The 23050-nt window shown below is 40.2% G+C and overlaps 1 protein-coding gene and 1 pseudogene across 4 annotated transcripts in view; one reads left to right on the top strand and one right to left on the bottom strand.

The window, feature by feature from the left end:
* ADAM23 (ADAM metallopeptidase domain 23) overlaps nt 1-22721 on the top strand; it is a 213110-nt gene extending 190389 nt beyond the window's left edge. Inside the window, exons 25-26 of one of the 4 annotated variants that reach the window (XM_047773332.1) lie at nt 11287-11377; nt 19023-19895. In XM_047773332.1, the coding sequence (XP_047629288.1) occupies nt 11287-11377; nt 19023-19071 (140 nt within the window). In that variant the 3' untranslated portion in view covers nt 19072-19895. Of the gene's footprint in view, nt 1-6626; nt 6803-11286; nt 11378-19022 lie in introns of those variants that run through there. The other 3 variants (XM_047773329.1, XM_047773331.1, XM_047773330.1) reach the window with 3 other exon arrangements.
* On the bottom strand, nt 149-599 carry LOC125123482 (40S ribosomal protein S23-like; annotated as a pseudogene).
* Nucleotides 22722-23050: the final 329 nt, after the last annotated feature.

The following is a 23050-nucleotide window of genomic DNA, read 5'->3' on the forward strand; positions in this document are numbered from 1 at the left end:
TGTTGCCATGGATGCCATTCTGCACTCGCGAAGTTGTCCACGGTTGGCCCACTGTTGAAAGCATGCTAGATGGTTTGCTCCAACTCCCAAATTAAAAATTTTTTTGGCATATGAAACCTTATTACTAGCCTGCTTTCACCATCACAACTTATGATCTTGGTCTATCCTTCTTGCCTTTGTGTAAGGCCACAAGAGAGACACTGGCTATTTTAACCACCTTAAAGCAACTCCAGGAATGTCACCAACAGGATGACCTTTGACACCACATCCAGCAACCAAAACTTCATCATTTTCCTTGATGAAGTTCAAACAACCACCATGGGGGAGAAAGGCTATGGGTTTTTTTTTTGTTTTTGTTTTTGTTTTTTTCATTCTTGATTAGCTGAACCCTGATATACTTCCTAATGGCAGCATTTGGCTGTTTGGCTTCAACCCTGCTTTTTCAAGCACAAGTCCCTTGGCATGAGAAGCTCCTCCAAAAGGGTTGGCCTTCAGGGCTGTGCCCAGTGGGCTTCCTTATACTATTTATTGTGCCACTTCTGGTCCCATCGGTGGCTACAGAGCTTCTTGGTAGTGTGAAGACCATGACACTTGCCCATCCTGCCAGCGCCATGGGCCTGAGCCAAAGGGCCCAAATTAAAATGATTAAAGGACAAGAAACAAGATCTCATCATGGCAAAAGCCAAGTGGATGAGTATCTTTTTAAAAAGATTTTCTATCACACATGACTTCATTCATGTTTTCTACCTAAGAAGACTCTTTCAGGTCCTCTTCTCCCAACCAGTTTCCACTGAACACCCTGAAATAAATTATTTTGGTTTTTTTCCTACAAAGGTAGAATACGTTTGAACTTTATTTATTAATTTATTTATTTTTAATTAAAAAAATTTTTTTGTCTTTTTAGGGCTGCACCATCTGCATATGGAGGTTCCCAGGCTAGGGGTCCAATCGGAGCTGGAGCTGCTGGCCTACAGCACAGCCACAGCAACACAGGATACGAGCCTCATCTGCAACCTACACCGCAGCTCATGGCAACACCGGATCCTTAACCCACCGAGCAAGGCCAGGGATTGAACCTGTGTCCTCGTTGAACCTAGTCAGAGTCATTTCCACTGAGCCACGACGGGAACTCCTGAGCTCTATTTAAAAGACCTAGAATTTCCACCTGCTGTAGGGAGACCATGTCAAGTACCAGTGATTTTTGTAATGTGTAGGCATCTTTGCATGGTGCTTATGATGGACAGTGGAACTTTTCTTATTGCATGGTTTGCAGCACCATTATGGGAGGGGAGAAAAGAAACTGGAACATAGCACATGTTTTCATTGATTATATATAAGGGCCAGGAGTGGTCCTAGAAAGCTTTAGGCAGACAGACCCTTTCATCATGGCCATAGTTTTCTAATCAGAGATATAAAATGCCTTGGTGGCAATTCAGTTCAGACCGATTGTTTTACAAATAAGAAAACTAACCTAGGGAGTTCCCATCGTGGCGCAGCGGTTAATGAGTCCTACTAGGAACCATGAGGTTGTGGGTTCAATCCCTGCCCTTGCTCAGTGGGTTAACGATCTGATCTGATCCGGCGTTGCCATGAGCTGTGGTGTAGGTCGCAGACGCAGCTCAGATCCCGCGTTGCTGTGGCTCTGGTGTAGGCTGGCGGCTACAGCTCCGATTAGACCCTAGCCTGGGAACCTCCATATGCTGTGAGAGCGGCCCAAGAAATGGCAAAAAGATTAAAAAAAAAAGAAAGAAAAGAAAAGAAAACTAACCTAATTAGCAAGGTTAACAGCTCGTTAAGTGCAGCTCCAAGAATGAAATGTAGATTACCTGGTCTTAAGTCCAGTGGTGGTTTATTTTTTTTTTCTGTTATTGCACACAGCCTGTGTGTTAAGTTACACCCAGCACATGGCTGGGTATTAAGTTATTCTGCTAGTTTTTAAAACACAGGCATAAGTAGAGAGGGTGAAGCAATAACCAAGTCATGATTAAGCTTATTGGCTCCTCCATTACTTGTCATGGAAGTATTATATTATTAACATTTAGTGTTTTGAAAACAATAATTTCTAAGTCTACCTTGAGGAGTGTTATTTAGTGTTTACACTTACTTTTTGCATGTCTCTTTTTTTTTTTTGGTCTTTTGTTGTTGTTGTTGTTGTTGCCATCCCTTGGGCCGCTCCCGCGGCACATGGAGGTTCCCAGGCCAGGGGTTGAATCGGAGCTGTAGCCACAGGCCTACGCCAGAGCCACAGCAACGCGGGATCCGAGCCACGTCTGCAACCTACACCACAGCTCACGGCAACGCCGGATCGTTAACCCACTGAGCAAGGGCAGGGACCAAACCCGCAACCTCATGGTTCCTAGTCGGATTCGTTAACCACTGCGCCACGACGGGAACTCCGCATGTCTCTTTTTGATGACGTCCTTTCTGAGTGCACAAATCTGATTTTGTAGTTCAGATGATTAGATGTAAGATGTTATGATTATCATATACGATTGTGTTCCTGTGTAATTATATATTCCCTGGTATTTTTCCCATTACCAGTGACCTCATTAGTAACATAAGGATTTTTACCAACTTAAAATTTTTTTCAATAACTAAGTTTATTTTGAGTTCAGAAAAACTCCATATTTTCATTGACAGCATAAACTGACTGAAACAACATTCTTATAGGAAATAATTTAGTTTTTATCCTTTCAGACATTTATCCCAATGTGTCAAAAATGAACTTAATGTTTGAGTTCTGTGGGAAAGAGTAAGCAGATCTGATTGTATGTCTAAATATTGAAATACAGCACTGGATAAAATATCTGCCATGCCAATATTATACTCTAAAGTCTAAAGAGGATATTTAGTATTTATTTCTAATCTTAAATTTTAGTAAGATAATAAATCTCCGCTGAAAGAACTTTGGTGTATAGAGTACAAATGATGGCTTTGATGCCTCCTGCCTTTGAAGTATTAAAGGATGCAGGATTATAGCCCCTTTTGGTTCATTGGAATCATATGGCTGAAAGAATGCACCCTTTTGTTTCAGAAAGTCGCTAAAAGTAAGAAGAGAAAAGCAAAAAAGTCAACCACTCAGGTGCAAAAACACAGTTTCAAAGTGTCTGAAGCATGACTTTTCTGTGGAAGAATTCTACACATAAAATAGAAATTCCCAAGAAAAGGAGAAAATTCATAGGTTGTATCTTGATACTATATACGTCTCAAAAATTCTACCTTTTAGCACACATGAAAGCAAGGATCAAGATTAAAAATAGGAGTTCCCGTCGTGGCGCAGTGGTTAACGAATCCGACTAGGAACCATGAGGTTGCAGGTTTGGTCCCTGCCCTTGCTCAGTGGGTTGACGATACGGCGTTGCCGTGGGCTGTGGTGTAGTTTGCAGATGCGGCTCGGATCCCGCGTTGCCGTGGCTCTGGCGTAGGCCGGTGGCTACAGCTCCGATTCAACCCCTGGCCTGGGAACCTCCATATGCTGCGGGAGCGGCCCAAGAAATAGCAACAACAACAACAATAACAACAACAAAAAAAAGACAAAAAAAAAGATTAAAAATAATGATAATGCAATAAACAGCAGAAATATGAAAATGTACTGCTAAGCAATAAAGTTTCCACAAACAAGTTACAATGAAAGGTAAGTATGTTAAAGAGTTAGAGCAAGATTAAGTTTCTAATATGAGGACTATGTTATTAGCAAGAATCTGCAAGACTTCCAGGTTTGGTAGGATGAAAAGAAAAAGAAAGCATAGCATCAGTAAAAGAAAAATAAGCTGTAACACCAGTATAGTTCGTGGCACAACAAGGAAAAAGACATTTAGTAGATATTAAATGAATGAATGAGTGAAGAAACACAGTTACACAATAAATAAATTAGTACAGAGGTAAAACCAGATCATAGGCCCCTACAGGTCCAAGGAACTTTTTTTTTTTTTTTTTTTTTAATGAGAGGCTGAATTCTTTGTAGCTGTGAAGAGTAGCTAAGCCCTCGGTTTTTTGAGTATGTTCCCTGTACACCTCCACCCACCTGTGAGCCACTCAGTGAATTCATGTCAGTTTGAAAGCAGGTTGAGTTGCTAAGTATCATGATAAAGAAACAAATGGATTTTACATGTATTTTTAGTTTTCCAGCATTTAGAGTGGTGAGAGGGAGGGGGAGTCAAGAGAGGAGAGGATACTTATGAAAAACGCTGCTTTTCCACTTACTTTTCTCTTGCTTTGGTGTTAAGAGTACTCATTGGCTAAGAACTGGAGGTAATTGTTCTTGCTCAGGGGAGATTACAGACTATATCTGTTTATGCTGAATATATAGTTGAAGCATCTGTGGAAGTCTTGTCCTTCTGGTTGTTTCTAACACCTGCATGATCAATGGCCTCATTCTCTTTCTTTGCGGTGAGAAATAACATCTAGAGCAAATACAAAAAGCCTTTTAAAATAGCTATTTTTATTCATCATTCATACTGCTATGATAAAATTTAACAATTCACTTAGCATCATGTTTAATAGGCGTGTGAGTAATGTTTCTATAATTTAGCACATACAGCTTATATAAAAATTAAAGAGGAAATAGGTCTCTCATGTATTTCAGGTCTAAGAGCCAATGCTTAAAACTTAAGGGAAAAAAGAAATATATATATATATTTGTGATCTATCCTAGGTAATTTAGTGTTCTGGAAGCAATGATTTTCTAAGGTTTCAAGAAAATGAGGCACTATATCTGGAATACCTTTCATCCCAGGGCTTACCTCTACAATTTGGAAATCTGAGCTATTGTTTAGGTTATTTTAAATTATAATGTACTGCCATATTTGAATAACATTCCCACCACCTTACTTGTTGGTCTCTCTGCCTTTCCTCTGAATGCTCTCCATAGGCTTGCTCTGTTTTCTATTGTGTCCCCCATCTTTTTTTGTTATTTAAGAGCAACTCAGGTTGTGCTTATTAGTTAAAGGTGAAACCAGAATCTCTCACTCACATGATGCGCTCTGTGAAAAAGTGGAGTATTGGTGCTCATCAGAGTTAGAGATCCCAGGTTCTCTCTCTTCTTTGGGACAGTATTTAGCTGAAAAGGTCAACGAGCCCAATATCAAGCCTTAAAAACTTGTGACTTGGAGACATGGTTTGTTGTTTGTTTCTCTGTGTCTCATCACACACAGTCTGCATGAATGCTGCCTTGTGGAAGCTACTTTTTTTTTTTTTTTTCGCCTTTTTGCCTTTTTGCCTTTTTCTAGGGCCGCACCCGCGGCATATGGAGGTTCCCAGGCTAGGGGTCTAATCAGAGCTGTAGCCCCTGGCCTACACCACAGCCACAGCAACACAGGATCCGAGCTGCGTCTGCGACCTACACCACAGCTCACGGCAACGCCGGATCCTTAACCCACTGAACAAGGCCAGGGATCGAACCCACACCCTCATGGTTCCTAGTCAGATTCGTTAACCACTGAGCCATGGCGGGAACTCCCGGAAGCTACTTTTCTATCTTCATTGGTAATCGGATGGTAGCCAGTACTTTTGATTCATGTAGAAACATGAGATGAAGTGCATATACGTCCACAGGTTTGCACACAAGGATGACACAGACACTCTCAGCCACGAATAACCTGCCTTCTTCCTTCAACACTGAACTTCATCTCACCCATGCAGAGAACACTGGGGACCTGTGCTCATCCCCGGCCCATATTGCAAGCTGCAAAAGCTATTCACAGAAGCCATAATGCACAGGGATTGTGTCTCTACTCAGTCACCCACAATTGGGTGTGTCGGAATCAGTTAATACAGCATCCCAGGAGCTCCTGTCGTGGCTCAGTGGTTAATGAACCTGACTAGTATCCATGAAGATGCAGGTTCGATCTCTGGCCTTGCTCAGCGATCTGGCATTGCTGTGGCTGTGGCATAGGTCTGCAGCTAAAGCTCTGATTCGTTGACTTCTAACCTGGGAACTTCCACATGCCATGGCTGTGGCTCTAAAAAGACAAAAAAAACAAAAACAAAAACAAAAACAAAAAAACCCCACAGCTTCCCAGAGACCCTCACTGTCTCTCAGTATAAAGCTTATACATTGGAGACATAAACAAAAAACTAAATGCCCTGATACCATTACACAAACCCAAACTTGCGGGTTGTTTGAAATATACTTTTCCATGTAAAATAATTTGCCAGGTTAAAAAAAAAAAAAAGCATTTCATCCTAAAGATATGAATTTAAATTTATAAGAATTTTCACAAAATATAAGTTCTAAATTTTAAGAAAAGAGGTAGCTTCTTAAGCATATTTCAGTATGAGAAGTTTACTAATGGTTTATTACTTGTGTAGCCAAAATGAAGATTTGCTGTTTGGCAATTTAAATTATGTTTTAATTGCATCTTGCTCCTTGTAGGACCTATAACTCAAACTGTATTATTTACATGTTTTAAGTATTGATGAGAGATGATGATTTTTTTAAGTAAGGTTTGTGGAATTTGAAGGTAAATTCAAAATCATCCTCACATATTTGCAATGTGTGTGCAAATCTTCATTTCCAATCTTAAAGCAAGGATCTCAATATGTAACTGAACAGATAATGTATGTTAGGGAAATCAGTGTGTGGTTAATTTCCTTTGTTAAAAAATCTTCATTTTCCCTCCGCACAGTGAACATGGCCACAAGCAGGCTAATAGGGGCTGTGGCTGGCACCATTCTGGCCCTGGGGGTGATTTTTGGAGGCACAGGGTGGGGAATAGAGTAAGCATCTTTCTGAGTTTCAGAGTGTTTCTGTTTGGTTCCCCGTGTGTGAGCTGACCCTTGGTCCCCAACTCCCCCATGTGTTGTCTCTTCGTTGCTGTGTTCCTTGTGGTGGTGCTCCCTTGTGGTGTGATTTGGATGTGTTTGTGTCATGTGGTTTTCTTGTGCAGTGGAGAACCTTCTCCTGTCTGGAACAATGTGGGGCATAAAAATAATATTGGGGTGCGTATGATGTCTTCACAATGAAGGCAAGGGTACAAAAGCTTCCATTGCTCCTCCAGATGTAAAAGTAATGTTAAGATACAGACTTTAAAAAAATGATTGACAAAAATGCCTTTATATGAGTATTTTGTTAGGATTCTCATAATGAATTTAATCTTCACCAGTCAAATAGATCCACATATGCAACTAGGAATTATCAACAGTTGTAGCTCCTTTTAAAGAGAATCCAGGAGTTCCCTGATGGCCTAGCAGTTAGGGATCTGGAGGATCTGGTGTTGTCAGTGCTGTGGCTCAGGTCACTGCTGGGATGCAGTTTCCAAGCCTGGCCTGTGAACTTCCACATGCTGCAGTTGTGGTCAAAAACCCTCAGATAATCCAAATGTGGCCACTAATATTTTCTCCACTTATTTAGCTTGAATAAGCTTTAAGTGTCAGCTTATTATTATTATTATTATTTTAAAGAAGGTGTTTAGGAATCTGCCTTTGTTTTCTTCTTATAGTACAGGTTAATCATTCAAATCAGAAGTTTGCAGGGGATTCCCATTGTGGCTCAGAGGAAATGAACCGGACTAATATCCATGAGGATATGGGTTTGATCCCTGGCCTTGCTCAGTGGGTTAAGGATCTGGCATTGCCATGAGCTGTCGTGGAGGTCACAGACACAGCTCAGATTCCAAGTTGCTGTGGCTGTGGCGCAAGCAGGCAGCTGCAGCTCCGATTTGATCCCTAGCCCTGGAAATTCCATATCTACAGGTGCAGCCCTAAAAAAAGAAAAAAAAAAAAGAAGAAGTTTACATAAATATTTGGAAACAAGAAGCATTAAAAAAGAAATTTCGTGCAAACCTGCAGAACCTTAAGTGAACGGTTGCAAGTTATCTGATGCGTTTTGTCTTAAAAATAACCTCTGTCCAAATACATATATTGTGTGCCACTTGACCTTTGAGCTCCTCCTCATAATAGCTGTCAGTCCCATGGGATGTTGCTTTCATGAGACTATAAAATAATTTTAAAATAATAATAAAAATAGTAAATTAAAAAATAATAAAAGGATTATCCTGATTTCCCCCCTCTAATGACAGAGAGAGCCTTTACAAGGGACAGAAATGCCTCCGCTCCAACACACACACACATGCTCTCTTTTCTGTTCAGTGTGGTGGTCGTAACACTTCACAGTGGCCCAGGAATGAATTACAAGCATCTTAAGGAGTCATCAGGTAGCCTCTCTTCAACGCCTCCCCAAACCATGGGCATGTTGATAACATCAGACATTTTCCTCCTTAATCCCGTGAGTTGCTGCACACAGTACACACTGGGCCCAGGAGACCCAGGTGTCAAAAGAGCATCAGGAGAAGTGTGAGTCCATAGGTCACACTTGGTGTTGAAGATTATCTCTCATCTCTCCCCAGCTATTTTTTGGCCGTATCTGTGGCATGTGGAACTTCCCTTGCCAAGGATCAAACCTATGTGACAGCAGTGACCCCAGCCACTTCAGTGATAACATCAGCTTCTTAACCCACTGCACCACAAGAGAACTCCATGAAGGGCTTTGACTAGCCTGGGATCTTCAGACTCACATCCTGTCTGCATGGACTGTAAAGCTAGTTAACGCAGGGGCAGCTAGAAATACTGGAAAAGGTTTTATTCTCCTTACTTGTTGGAAAACAAAGTATATAGCAGAGGTAAAATATTTAGAGAAAAATAAGAACTTTGTCCTATGAAATTTCACTTTGGGGCTCTTGACTGGATTATAGACAGTAGCAGCTTTCCTTTTCCAGGAGAAATCTTTATATACCTTTATGTGAAAGTCCTCCTTGAAGAAAGGTGGTTTTTCTAAAATTCATCCCAGTTTCATGTATTCTGTTATTTATTGGCCATAACTGCAGTATACTAGGGAAGGGATGCATTTTAATAAATTTCCCTTGGAGTCTTAGAGCTAGGCAGAAATCCAGCACATTTGTTGTAAAGCATAGTCTTTGTTACCAACCCTTGTTCATCCATCTTTTCCACTGTTGTTGGTTTGTGGCTATTTCTGGTTGTGACAGGTAAGTCCTTACAAGTACACACACACACACACACACACACACACACACGTAAAAATAGATTTATTTATTTAACTTAGTTTATGCACTCTTTTTATCTATTAGTTTACCGATTTTTCCCCTTGGAATTCTAAAGCTAAAAACATAAATATAGCTTTTTAAAAATAAAGTCCACATAGTACAATACAGATGGTTTTAACACTTCTTGGTTGAACCAGTCGTATCAATCTAAGGATTCCACAGAGGCTTTTTGGTTCTGTTTTGGATTGGGGCCTTTATTTCTACTCCTTAGTGTATGATTGTAAATCAGGAATCATTGCTCATGGATTATGTATTGATTCTAATGCCAGCCTCTGCTTTCCAAGCTGGTAAAGTACACATCATTTCTAAAGCATACAGAATGTACAAGGTAATACAAATTTTTTTGAATATTTGTTTCAAAATGTGATTCCTTATTAAACCTTAGGGAGGAAACACATCTAAATGGAATAATGTTCTTTTAGAGTAGGATTTAGCAAACTTCCTGTAAGTCATTTTGGCTTTGCAGGCCACAGGGGGTCTGTCACAGCCTCTGCAGACTCTGCATAAAAACAGCCGTATATAGTATGTAAACCAGCGAGCGTGGCCACGTTGTAATAAAGTTTCTTTGTCCTAAAAAGGCATCAGGGCAAATTTGGCCCGTGGACTGTCATTTGCTGACCCTCGATTTAGCCTAAACTTTAGAGTCCAGACAGGTTTGTATTCCAGTATTGCCTCCATCACTTGTTAACTTCTAGCAGGTTCTGTTTCTTCATGAATTAAACAGGATAACCATAGCTCCTATCTCATAGGGTTTTTGTGAGGATCAAATGAAATAATAATTGTCCAGAGCTTAGAACTGCACTCGGCACATAGTTAAGTGCTCATTATACGGTAGGTGACCTGCTGTTCTTGCTTTCCTTATAATTATTTATTATTATCGGTGTATCTCTGAAGGCCACCGAGATTTGTGTTCTGTAGGACCTCGGTGGTTAGTCTTACGAGTGTGTCACAGCACAGGAACCTGTGAAGCTCACGTCCCCAAACTCCCATGGCCCCATCCCCCACCTCCCTACTCACACCCACAGCCCTGGGTGATCTCTGAATAAAAACATACGATGCACACAATTTTAGTGCTGCTAAAAGTGGCATCCATTTATGTACACAGTTGAGGGCACTGATGTGAGCAGAAAAGAGAATTTCTTACACAGAAATGAATGTATACACGCACTCAGGAATTTATGAGAATGATCAAAATTGGCCTCATGACTTCTGGAACAGGGATGTGTAGTTGGAACTGGAAGTATTTTGCTGTTAGGGTCACTGTACCTACATATTAGCATCCTGAAGGATGTGATATTTAGAATAATTCTTGTATTAAAGTTAATGTTGCTTACAGTTCACAATAGTAAGCTAAGGTGTTTTTCATGTGAGTGGAGAGGAATTACCCTACGCATCATCTCTAACCCAAACACTCGATAGAAACCCGACTTCGCATTTTCTTTCTTGCTGTTCTTCTTACCCCACCCCTTTAAAAAACAAAACAAAACAAAACAACAACAACAACAACAAAAAAAAAACCTCCAAGCCTCGGATTTCTCTTAGTAATAATTGGAAACTTGAAAGATAGATTCGGTTGAACCTAAGGAATGTTTTTCCCATTTCCTAGAAATTACCCAAATGAATTTTATTCTTCCTTTGTGTCTTGTCTTTGGAACCCCGTGTTGCTTTTAAACACCGTCAGGGTCTGTTCAGTGAAGAAATATCTTTAGGAGCCTCAGAGTTAGATCTTCATTGGTACCTTCCTTCCAACTTCTCAATTTTAACTGTCCCCAGTGGGGGATAAAAAACTTAGCATTCAGACAATTTTAAGGGCTGTTAGAAAGAGCACTTTGGTGGAATAGTTTCCTTCTTTTCACGCCCTCATTTGCCAGTCAAATCAAATCAATTCTAATGCAATCAGGTTCTTTAATTGCTCTATAACTTGTTTGATTTGTGACCCTGGGAAAGGGGAGAAGAAGGATGGCAACTGACAGCAATTGGGCATCCAGAATTTGCGGCAAATTCTGCAAAAGGTGAATGGAAGGGAACTTATTTTGTCAGTGGTGCAGAAACTAGATTTACACGCAGACGAATCCGAGCAGTGTCTGTCCAGAAACAAGGGCAATTTCAGTGTTTAGCAATCTCTTAAGCAGGGGATTTACTTCCTGAAACCGCTTACCTGCCTGTCCCTCGTGGTAATGAAAGTGGTTGGCTCATATGACTTTCTTCCCGTGATCCTTTGCCGCAGGTCCTAGTGCCACCAATCTCATAATAGGCTCCATCGCTGGTGCCATCCTGGTAGCAGCTATTGTCCTTGGGGGCACAGGATGGGGATTTAAGTAAGCAATGCCGCATGTCTTCTTCTCAGTGGCTCTGGCATTTCTCTTTTCTGCTTACATAACCAAGTTTTGAGTTCCTGCTACCAGATTTTGAGTTTTTACAGTAAAACTGCTAAAAATAAGTATTTTTCTGCAGAACTGGGTCAGAAAAGCAGAAAACATGGAACCTCACTATCATCTCCAGTCGAGTGGGCAAACGTGAAATGTAGGAGGCATTCACACACACTACTTTAAAGAAGAGAAAAGTAGAAATTCTTTGATAAAAGAACTTTTCGGAGCAAGCATCCTGAGATACATTTAGGCATACACAGATAATCAAGGAAATTGTGTCATTGGAAATATGTAGATATAAGTTCCTTGTTATCTGTTTTATGCTGGTTTATATTCCATGGACATTTTGAAATTTTCATGACCTCAGTGACCATTTGGGCCTTATTTTTCACATGTAGCATGTAGCTTTGTGATTTGAAAAGCTTTGTTATTTTATTAAAAAAAAAAGATTAAAAAAATTTTTTTTCATTAATTCCCTGACCTACTGAATCCATTTCTCATTGGAATTTGAAGTCTGTGGCTTTGTGACACCTAATGTTCTCGAATGAACTGCTAATATTGACTCAGCTGGTAGGTCTTGTGTGTTTTCATAGTGACCTTTCAGTTTGGATTGTACATTGATTACTCAAGGAAGTTTATTTAAATAGACACACCAGATAATCACAAACAAACCTTAATTGTGGTCCAAATTTTTAAACCTACTTTATCCATTTTGGATGTTTCCATACCTTGGATTCGTTAGATAATTGCTTTTTATACCTTTTCATGCTGTGATGACTTGATTATTGTGATTTGTAGGTAAGACCTCCTGGGCCAAATACTCCCTGTGATAAATTCAGTTCCATTTACATCTAGTAAAACAAATTTAAATGGAAAATAAGACTGTTACCCAAATTCAAGACCTGCTTTGCCCCTATCTGGTTATTTAGTAGAGGAAGTTTTTGACCTGAATTATCTGAGTAATTGCCTTATTTATGACCTTCATTTTATATTTGGAATTATGAATTCAATATATTTAAACCAGCTAAAATGTTATTATAAGAAACTGATTATGAAAGACAAACCAAAAGATGATTTAAATAAAGTCAACATTTTCTGCTCATTTCGTTATTATATTATGATGTAATGAGTAAGCCTGCAAGTTTTTGAGTGATAACAACTTCAAAAGGTGTTATCAAATGACATTTATTTTCTACAGAGATATTTATAAACTAGAACCTGTTTGGTGAAACAGTTAACTTTGGCATCAGTGTGCTTTCAAACACATGTACACACACTCAATGGGAGACTCACATTTAAATTACTCCTCATGATGTCAACAGGATATGGTCCAGATAAGAGTCACTCAAGAGGTACCTAACAAAAGAATATAAGGCCTTTTGGGCTGACCTAATTGCAGCAAAAACTTCTCTTAGGGTCTCTTTACATTGTACATTATAGTAGTTCCATGATCTGTTATCATTGTACAATTCTTCTTAGAACTTTTTCATAAGTATACTTCAAGAAAAATAAATTTGGCTCATGCCCAGGCTTACACCTCCTTGGCATTAGGAAACCTCTGTTTCAAAGGCCCAGAGAAAAGACTGCTATACATCTTTGCCATCCAGCCACCTGCAGTGACAAATGTGCCACTTCAGCATTTGGAGATAAGAGCATTATTCTGTAGCAGGACCTCAAAACAGTGGCCTGGCCTAGCTCACAGCTTGAATTGCATGTTTCTTTGGGGAAAAATGAGAATGCCTTTATCACTGTGTATATAAGTGGATTAGGCCCGTACAGTTTATTTATATTTGAGAGAGATATCTAACCATCAGAAAAACAGAAAAAAAGGGGGGAAGCAATGGACACTCAGTGAAGTGAGAAACTGCCTTTGTGGGGATGCTGGGCAGGCATGTGTGCAGCTAAGCTATGTCAGTACCCCCTTCTCATCTCTATGACCCTAATTGTCACCTTATAGGAATACATTGTAGAAGGCACACAATAGTGTGAAGTAAATATTTGTATGCCCTGAAACAAACAAACAAACAAAAAATGAAGACAGAATAATTGTTGAACATGTCACTTGAGCACTTTAAATTTGGAATAGCTGCTGCTCTTCCTGCTGTTGGTTGCTCCTTGAGGATCTTTTTAGGTTTTTAGATTTTAGATCTTTACTTTAGATTGCAATAGTAGCTATGTGGTTTGTAGTAAACTTTAAATAACTATTTCCACTTGGCAATAAAAGGCTCTGGGTGCTGAATGATCAAGCTCAGCTTAGGCAGTTTGGACAGTTTTGGAGATGATTAGTCTAGAGGTGATTTGGCAGTATAGTTCTTTGCTGGTCAAACTGAATTTTTTTTTTTTTTCTTGCTTTTTAAGGCCGCACCTGCGGCACGTGAAAGTTCCCAGGCTATGGGTCAAATTGGAGCTACAGCTGCCGACCTACACCACAGCCACAGCAACATGGGATCTGAGCCATGTCTGCAACCTATACCACAGCTCATGGCACCGCCAGATCCCTAACCCCACTGAGCGAGGCCAGGGATCAAACGTGCATCCTCATGGTTCCTAGTCAGGTTCATCAACCACTGAACCACGAAGGGAACTCCCGAACTGGAACTTTAAGTTCTCTCATTGAGTTCAGTGTAGATGCAAATGAGGTTTCTTCTGAGTCAGAAGTTGAAAACAGTTTGTAAAAATGAATGCTCTAAATGCCTTTATTGGCATGCTTCCTGAAATTGGGTTTTATTGCCAGACAAGAAATGAGCAAAGTAGCCTCAAGAATCTGAAGGTACACAACTTTTTTTTTTTTTTTTTTGTCTTTTAAGGGCCTCACCTGAGGCATATGGAGGTTCTCAGGCTAGGGGTCCAGTCGGAGCTACAGCAGCCAGCCTACACCACAGCCACGGCAACTGAGGATCTTTGCAGCATCTGCGACCTACACCACAGTTCACGGCAATGCTGGATCCTTAACCCACTGAGCAAGGCCAGGGATTGAACCTGAGTCCTCATGGATACTCGTCAGGTTGTTACCACTGAGCCACAACAGGAACGCCCTTTTTTTTCTTTTCTTTTTTTGTTCAATAATATTTGATACTGAAATATATTTTCAAAAATATATTTGCTGCTCAGGGGAAGTACTGCTTTTTCCTAGCATCTCATATTTTTAAGTATAACCCTGAGTAATATAGATGTGGAAAAAGTAACACACCGAACATCCCTTGTTCAAGCGTGAAAGAGAAATACAGCTGTCCTCTGACCCCCGACACTGCCATTCTTTATAGTTCATTTTTGAAACCATATTTCCCCTGAAATCGGTGGTAAAAGCATAAGCATATGTGAGTATACAAGTGTGTGTGTGCATGTTTGTGTGTGTAAAGTGCTAATGAAGCTTTATCAAGATTGTTTTGATCCAAAAAATAGTATGAATTTAAGATGACTTCTTTTTAGCAGAATTGTGGAGGCTGAAAGTGTTGGTTAATGCAAGTAAGACTTTCATGAACAAGGTTGTGGAACTCTTAAAAAGGCAAAAAAGGCTTTATTTAGTAGGTTGTTTTCTTTAATGTGTTCTGATACAGTGGGTAACATGGTAGGCGTGTCTAGGTAACTTTAGGTAATCCATACTCCACAAGTATGAAGGTGCTAAGGGATCATTTAGTCTATAAATTTTTGGTCTTTAGTGTGTTAGGATTTTTTTCTGAGAAGCCCTGTGAAAACTGAACATAAGCCCTTCACACCAATTTGTCCAACTCTCCCCCACACCTGTATTTATTTATACTCATCCCATGCTCTTTTTTTCTCTCCACCCCTACATACACAAAGAAAATCGAGTGTGTGTGGAAGAGTGCAAACCTCTGTCCTGGTTGACGCATGGAGACCCGTGGCTCCTATTCAGTATTGAGTAAGAATCCTATCCATTAGGTTCCTAGAGCTGTCGCTTTTCCTGGACTTCGGGGGAAAAAAAAAAAATACGAGTAGATGAGGCCTCATGTTCATAGTCTCTAAAGTTGAAGAAAAGTGACAAATATATTTTAAAAATGAGAATGTCTTATCTCCACTTAAATATGAAAAGAATTGCCTTGATTACCTTGGACAAGAATTTTTATCTGAATCCCCTAAATTTGAAGACAGGAATTTTGATAGGAACGATATGGTTGTTCACAGGCACATAAAGTATATTAACATCACGGGCGGTGGTAGTAGAAGAGGGATTGCAGGTGATGGTAGAAAAAGAGCTTGGAGGGAATGGTGCCAGAGCTGGTTGACAATTCATATCACAAGATTTCGGGATGACTATTGAATTCTTCCAGCCATACTATAATGTCTGTGGAAGCCCATTGCCATGTCGCATTATCCCACCACGTGCTCTCTCCATGGGGTTTGGTGTCAGGAGTGCCATACTGGCCTGGCCGTACCCTTCCTGGCCTTAAAAGTGTTGATTTAATAAGCCTGTGTAATTAAATATGTGGTTTCCTCTCTCTAAGAAATTACTTGGGATACACGTTCTTACTGAGCCTGACTTTGACTCTAGAGATTCTGTTTAGCCTGTGTTCCTTTTCATCAAAAGTGCTTCAGAAAAGACTGTTTAGATACGAGCAATAAATGAAATCTAAAGGGCCACTTTAAAGGGTCTGGATTCTCAGAAGGAACGTGAACTGAATTGTTTGAATGTCACATTGGATGAAACCTGAAAGGAACTTAATATTGCTGATGACATCGGCTCAAAAGAAAGCAAACGTCTTTTTTTTTTCTTTGCTTTTCGCTTTTCGTAGAACTAGGAAATGGGACCCATTGTAGTTAGTCTTTCCATGTGGAGGATCACCAGACTGCTGCTTATCTGAAGCCCATGACCATATCCTAGTGCAAAACAAGGAGCCCCATTCCCCTGGTATGTGCGCCTCCTGGGTCTCACTCAGACCCGGCAGGTGGTGGTGGTGCCCAGTTAGCCAGGAAGACCCGCATCAGCTCCCTAACTCGACGCCTTTCGGAAGTGAACTCAGTCTAAGGTGGCTAAAGTGGCAGGGTTGAGCAAAGGGCTCTTGGTGGGCAGGGGACAACTCATCATGGAACGACAGGAAGATCACAGCGGGGGTAAACACACCCTTGACAGAAGATCTAAGATTTTACAATTCCAGGATGGTTAGTGGTCCTTGCAGAGCTGTGTTTTATTTTGTGTAGCTGTATATATAGTATAATACATAGTGAAGACAAAAGTATGGGTTTTTCAGAAGTAGTAAAAATTGATGAAAATGGGGTCAGGACAGGGTTTTTGGAGTATGCTAATATTTTGTAATGATCCAGCGACATTTTGCAGGTTATGAGGAAAAAGTGAATTGCCTTCAGATGAATCTAGTGAGCAGCGGTATTCAGAGGGAACCGTTGTGGAAGGAAAACAGCAAACCCGTGTTAGATGTGCTTTCACATTAAAATAGAACAAAAAGACTTTTCATACAGAAAATTCAGGACAGGCACTTCTCAACACAAAGTGGCCCATAGTGGTTTTATAGTTTATGCGTCAGCAGGTCTCAGAGTCAGCAGGAAGCAGGAGTGGCCCTCTGTCTTCATCATGGGGCTCCACCTGCCCCTGCTAGAATGTGAGTGGAGGAACTGTGGCCCTGGGACCCCCCTGCTGGTATTCAGAGTCCCCTTTCTCATAGACTGGAGGGTGGCTTGGCCTCCTGGACTGACCTGGAGCCTAGTCACACTATAGAACATCCTTTCTATAAAAATGCAGTCTGAGCTTCAAAAGCTGACGTTTTAAAAGCAGCACATGCTTTTGAACACTGGAGGTTGCTTAGAAGCCAGGCTACAATAGCATTTCACGTCTCCATTTAAAAATGAACCAGATTGTCGTTATGATGTTAAACATGGGTATTTACCTGCCATTCCCTGAATTTGAATAAAACAATTTAAATATGGGCAATAGAATCACTTACATGCATAGCACTAGCCAACTTGATCTTTCCTCCACATTGATTTTAACTGGGGAGACATTAGTTTAACATGTCTTGAGAGTTCCAGCAAAACATATCTAAAAAGGTTGGGGCTCCCTGTCCTTCAGGGTCTTTACGAAGGTCAAACAGTCCCTGTTTTTCTCCACCTAACTTGCAGGAAGTGTGGTTCCTTATACATCTGCTTTCAAGGAAGTGAACATGGGTAGAGAAGCAGGTCCTATGCTCCAGAGAAAACTAAACTCAGTGACAGGTGCCCTGCAGGAGACTTCCCTTTTGTTGTCACCTCTCTTTCCTGGGCAGCATCAACAATGCCTGCTTTTAAGAACCCTGACTTATAAGAGGGCTGGGGCTGCAGGGAATGGTTCACTGTAATAGAGAGAAAAATACCACTATTGCAAATAGTGTTGACACTCTGTGTTTAGGTCAGTCCTGCTTAAGCCATTAATGGAGATGCCATAATGAAGACTTTAAACAAGAAAGGGGAGATTTCCTGGAAAGGTTTTTGTATTTGCTATTTCCAAAGAGAAACATCAAAATGGTCCTCTTGGAAAAAAAAAGAAGAACTTTGCAGGATGTCTTCCTACATTTTTAAAAAAATTTATTTTATTGAGATATAGTCAATTTATAATGTTGTAGTCTTTCTGCATATTTTGAGCTTCGGTATTGTTTTTATTCTGAATTACTTACAGGGGAGGAGGAATATATTGTAGTCCTTTTGATACTTAGGGCCGCCCCGAGTGAGGGGTCGGGGAAGGAGGGATTCTCGGGGACTCCTGGGTCTCTGGTTTTGCATGAAGCCGCGGTGGCAGCTGCGTTGCACCCACCCAGTGTGCAGACTGAATGCATGAGCCCCCTTGCTTGATGCCCCACATGAAGCCAGACCATGGGGAGGGTTGCAACCAACTTTTGTCGTGGCCTTGTAGTGTCTTGCTGGTTCTTTCTTTTCTCTTTTTAAACCTAGGAACTTCTTTTTGGGAGACTGGACACTGTGAACAAGGCATTTTAACTTGCTTATCTCAACTAAGCTAAGCGGCTGCATTTGCTTAACTAACCCGAGCCTGTGTCCATTCTCCTTGGAGTGTGCTGTCTTTCTGTGCACACTAGTTTTCCACTTTCTAGGTAAGAAAAATGCTTGTTCCAGAGTCGGGTAAGAGCTCACAGCCCCGAGGCAGCAAGATCATTGAGCAGAGGAAAGGTTTTTGGCACCTAGCCAAAGACCGAACCACTGATACAGAACTCTCAAGTTCTGGAAGGAAGCAGTTGTAAGACCTTCAGAATTTTTCTTTGTTCTTAGCCCCGTAAGTGGAAAAGGCTCCTTGGAATAATTTACATCTGATTAAAATGAGCCATGCCATGTACTTCTGAAATAGACAAATCGGGCTGCTGAGGCTTTCTGTGATTTACAGTGAACAACTTGAAGCTTCTTTTGGTCTTCACACATGGGTATACAGTGGTGGGGAGGTTGTAATGACATCCCAAAGTGTGAGCTGCTCTGTATTTCAATATCAAGTTATTTTGAAAAATCTGCCTGGGGACGCGCTGATTACTTTGCTCTGGAACTAGCGTTGTTGTCATGTCATGGCCCTTTTCTCATCATGATCTGATTAATGTTGTGGATTTTCCCCCCTCTGCTTGCATCTTCTTTTGACGCACTCTGGAAGAAATGTCAAGAAGAGGAGGTTCGATCCTACTCAGCAAGGCCCCATCTGAATCAGCCGCACTGGACCAACCGCGTCTTGCACTATTGGATTCTGGGTAGGACATACTTGCAGCATCATTGCTGGAACTGTTAAGTCTGTAAACAAAAACACTGGGTGGTTATGACTACAGAACTAAAGTTGGGGTGACCGGGATGGGGTAATAAAAGAAAACTGTCCTTTTTGGAAATAATTTCAAAGAACCTGTCCCACCACCTGCCAATCATAGGGGGCAAAAGACAATGTTATACAAAGAACTATTTCAGAATCTTTTTTTTTTTTTTTCTAACGAAAGGCAGAGGGAACATCAACAAAAATTAAGTGCAATAAAAAAACCATTAAAAAATAGCCAATGATTTTTTTCTTTCCTCAGCCTGCTGGCACTTAATTATCTTCTAAATGATTTGGCATGATTTTTTTTTTCTTTTCCTACCAATGACACACTCCAGTGGCATGAAGATCTAATTTTTGAAAGGGTAAAATCTGCATGGCATATATACAACAAGCAGCTAGCAAGCCAATCCACAGCAAAACCTGCAACTGAATTCCTAAGGCGAAGATGACAGGTGAACCCCCCCCCGGAAGCTGCCTGCCCCCTTCCCCAAGTCTATACCAGGCCACGAGGAACTCCACACATCCTTGCTCTTGTTGATTCACTTTCCTGTTGTCTTTTCTCCTGGACCGAGCATCCTTTGGAAATGGGAGCTGGAATTTGCACACTGATGCTATTGTATAGTTCTTTTATAACTGTAAATATGGAAATAAGAGATTTTGACACATCATTTTCACTTGTCTGTACTGAAATATTTCTCTTATAAAGGTTCTCTGTAAACTTGAGTTTATTGTTTGCTCCCCATCTTTTTGGTTTCTTTTCTCTCTTTCTGTCTTTGTGGTTGTCTTCTCTTGTAACATGTTATATATACAGTGATTCTGGGGTTTGTTTAAAAAAGACGTGGCCATAGATTCAGGGAGGTTAGGCACAAAACAGGTGCAATTTACAAATGAAATGCTTGAATGAAATGAAATGCTTGAAACCAAAAATAAAGGAGTAGGGGGACGCAAAGAACAAAATAACCCATATGAAAAACATAAAAATTATGTCAATGCAAATATATGTACCGATAAGTCTCTAAATTTTTTGGATGTCATTTTAAATGTATGTATATAGTGTAAGAAACTAGACACCCTCTCAAATGAATCACAAAAGTGCCAAGTTCATGATTTTAGTTTTTGGTTTTAATGGTTTTCTTTCTCTGTCTTTAATGTGAAAGGAGGATAAACTTAAAGCCTTAAATTAAAAAAAAATAATTTTTAAATGTTGAAAGCTTGGGGAAAAAAGTTAAGCTTTGCATTTCATTCATATCTCTCATTGTCAATATTTCATTCATGCCTTCAACATTCTGCATCAAAATATATATGGTAGATTCCTACTCTCAAGCTGGTAATGGGGACAGAAACAGCAATTACTTTCTTGTGAGCAATGTTAAAAATAGACTTTAATTCAGAGTGTTGTGCTTGGTCCACAGCATGTGGCTGGTCTGTGGAATGTTGTGCTGAATTACAATGGGATTCTACTATATATAAATTCCCCTTCTTTTCCCTCCAGGCAGATTTGCAGATGTAATCTGAGTTCCCGAGTCCCTCTGAATTTAATTCACTGTCACTGATTTCTTCTTCACTGATTATGGCCAGAATAGCTCCCATTCAAGTGTTAAGTATATAAGTTAATAAAGAAAGTTGGTCCCAACTTTGATTTGAGTGTAGAAACTTGTACATGGTCCCTTCTTCTAAGCATCCCTCTAGAGGCCCCCAAAGAGCCCGTGCTTCTCTCAAGTCCTGTTTTTAGAAACGGGATATCCAGCTGTACTCTTCACCTCTTTGTGACAACCAAATCAGTTGCTAGATTGAGTTTTAAATTCCTTTTCAGTGAGATACCTGTCACTAGTTGCACCACTTTTGCTTTGACTTTGCAAAGGATTCCGTCCTAAAAGTGTACTGCTGCAAACAGTGGGGTTTCCCCCAAGTTATCTTTCATTGTGAAAAGTGTCTTTCATAGAGCAGAAACTTTAACTTCTGTAGGCTACAGTAGACCATAACTTCACCTCTTCATCCTGTTATTGCTTTCTGAGTCCTAGGTGCTACACAGGTAGGCAGTCTTTCTCTAGAATTAGCTCTCTGTTTATACTGTAGTAACAGGGCTGCCTCCAAGGTTTATCAGCCATACCCTTGTCTTCCTAAGACACAGGTTGTACCCCTCTACCAAGCAGCAATGGCTCTTAGAGGAAGCTCGGAGGAAACTCAGATTACTCAGCATCTCTTCCTGCCATAAACGTTCTTTATGTTTCTGCATTGCTGGGTCCTGTTCCTAGTGGATACTTGGCTGCTGCTAAGTCCGCCATACCCATTTCACTGCTGTTCCGGAGGCACCATGGTGACTTAATAGATAAAAATCCATTGTAGTACAAACAAGTTCAATCTGTTGTTAACTTTTGAGCATTTCACAAACGACATTGTAAACGTGCGATGTTATGTTTTAAATCAGACCACAGTGGTCCCCAAATATTATGTACATAATGGCAAATGTCAGTGTAACTTTTTGTTACGCTGGCAATTTCATAGGTAACCAAACCTATGCTCCAATGTTAAATTGTTTGTGTGTATATGTAAAATACACAAGCTTTAAGCTATATGTGTATGACTGTGAAAGATAATGCAACCATACCAGTTGTGACCAGTGGATTATAGTTATCTTTGGTGGTGTTAGGTTATGTAGTTTCAAACTCTGCTGTATTTTCTCTCGGCACATGCCATTCCTTTGCTGACCTTTTTTTGTCGTGTGACGATGCCATTGTATTCATTTGAGCTCAAAGCACAAGCATATCACCGTTTAATGTCACCCACCGAGAGTTCGTGTTAAGTGATGACAAGTTCCCATTTCACCCGCCTTGTTTTTGCTGCATTAATCAATGCCATCTGGATGAGGAGATGTGCACTGACTCCATTGCTTCCTCTGGGATACTGCATGAGCCCACCAAATTAGAGCTACTCTTAATAGATAAACGAGCAGTACACACAGGTGCATGTTATGAAACATGAATCCCATAGAGCTGTGGAATTTTACCAAGTGGTAAGAGTGTGTTTTTTTGTTTCTGTTTTCTTCTCTCTCTCTCTCTTTTTTTTTCTTTCACTATGCAAAGATGGGAAATGCACAGACTTTTCAAAGACCACTGTCTGAAGAACTTTACAAACAGTACTTGAACCCTTTCTTTAAAGTCATCCCATCGTATTTGATAACCGTTGTTGCCCCCGTGGTTAATTTTAACTTTAAATTGTTTCCAGTTTTTTTGAGTGCGCAACCTGTGGTTTTGTTGGAAGTTAATAAATTCATTCATATCTTGTTGGCTGTCTATGGATGGAGATTCAGTAGTCGTTGTATGCAATCTTTAGTCAAGTGTATATTAAAACTTTTGTTAACATTGAATGTTGTAGCTTTATACTTGGATCAGTTTTCTTAAACCCTTTTTCTGTGTTCTCTTGTATTGTTGATTAAATGGCCATGCGCCTGCTATCATGGAGAGTTTTAGCACCAGTCTCTCAATCAAAGGCTCACTGAAAAGTTCATCAGCCAATGGAGCAAAAATAAAATCTCTGGTTAATGATAAATATATTGCTGATTAGGACTCAGTTTCAATGGATTTATTGGAAATGCTTTGCTTCTTATAATTCGGGGGAAAGACCACCTTAGGATCATACCATTCTCATTTTTTTTCTTCACTGTCTCTTTAATGGGTTTAAAGAGGGAATGGCGAGTAATAACATCTACACTTTTGACCTGATACCATTAGAATCAAGCTAAAAAGAAAATAGAAGTATTTGATTGTCTAAATTGTATTATCTAAAACATTCACTGGAAGGTATTTCCTCATACCTTACATGGGATTAGTCATCAAATAATATTTCTTCTTCATGAATGTCTTTCAGAGTTCCCTCAT

This window comes from Phacochoerus africanus, chromosome 3 (assembly GCF_016906955.1).
Source record: "Phacochoerus africanus isolate WHEZ1 chromosome 3, ROS_Pafr_v1, whole genome shotgun sequence".
Lineage (NCBI taxonomy): Eukaryota > Metazoa > Chordata > Mammalia > Artiodactyla > Suidae > Phacochoerus > Phacochoerus africanus.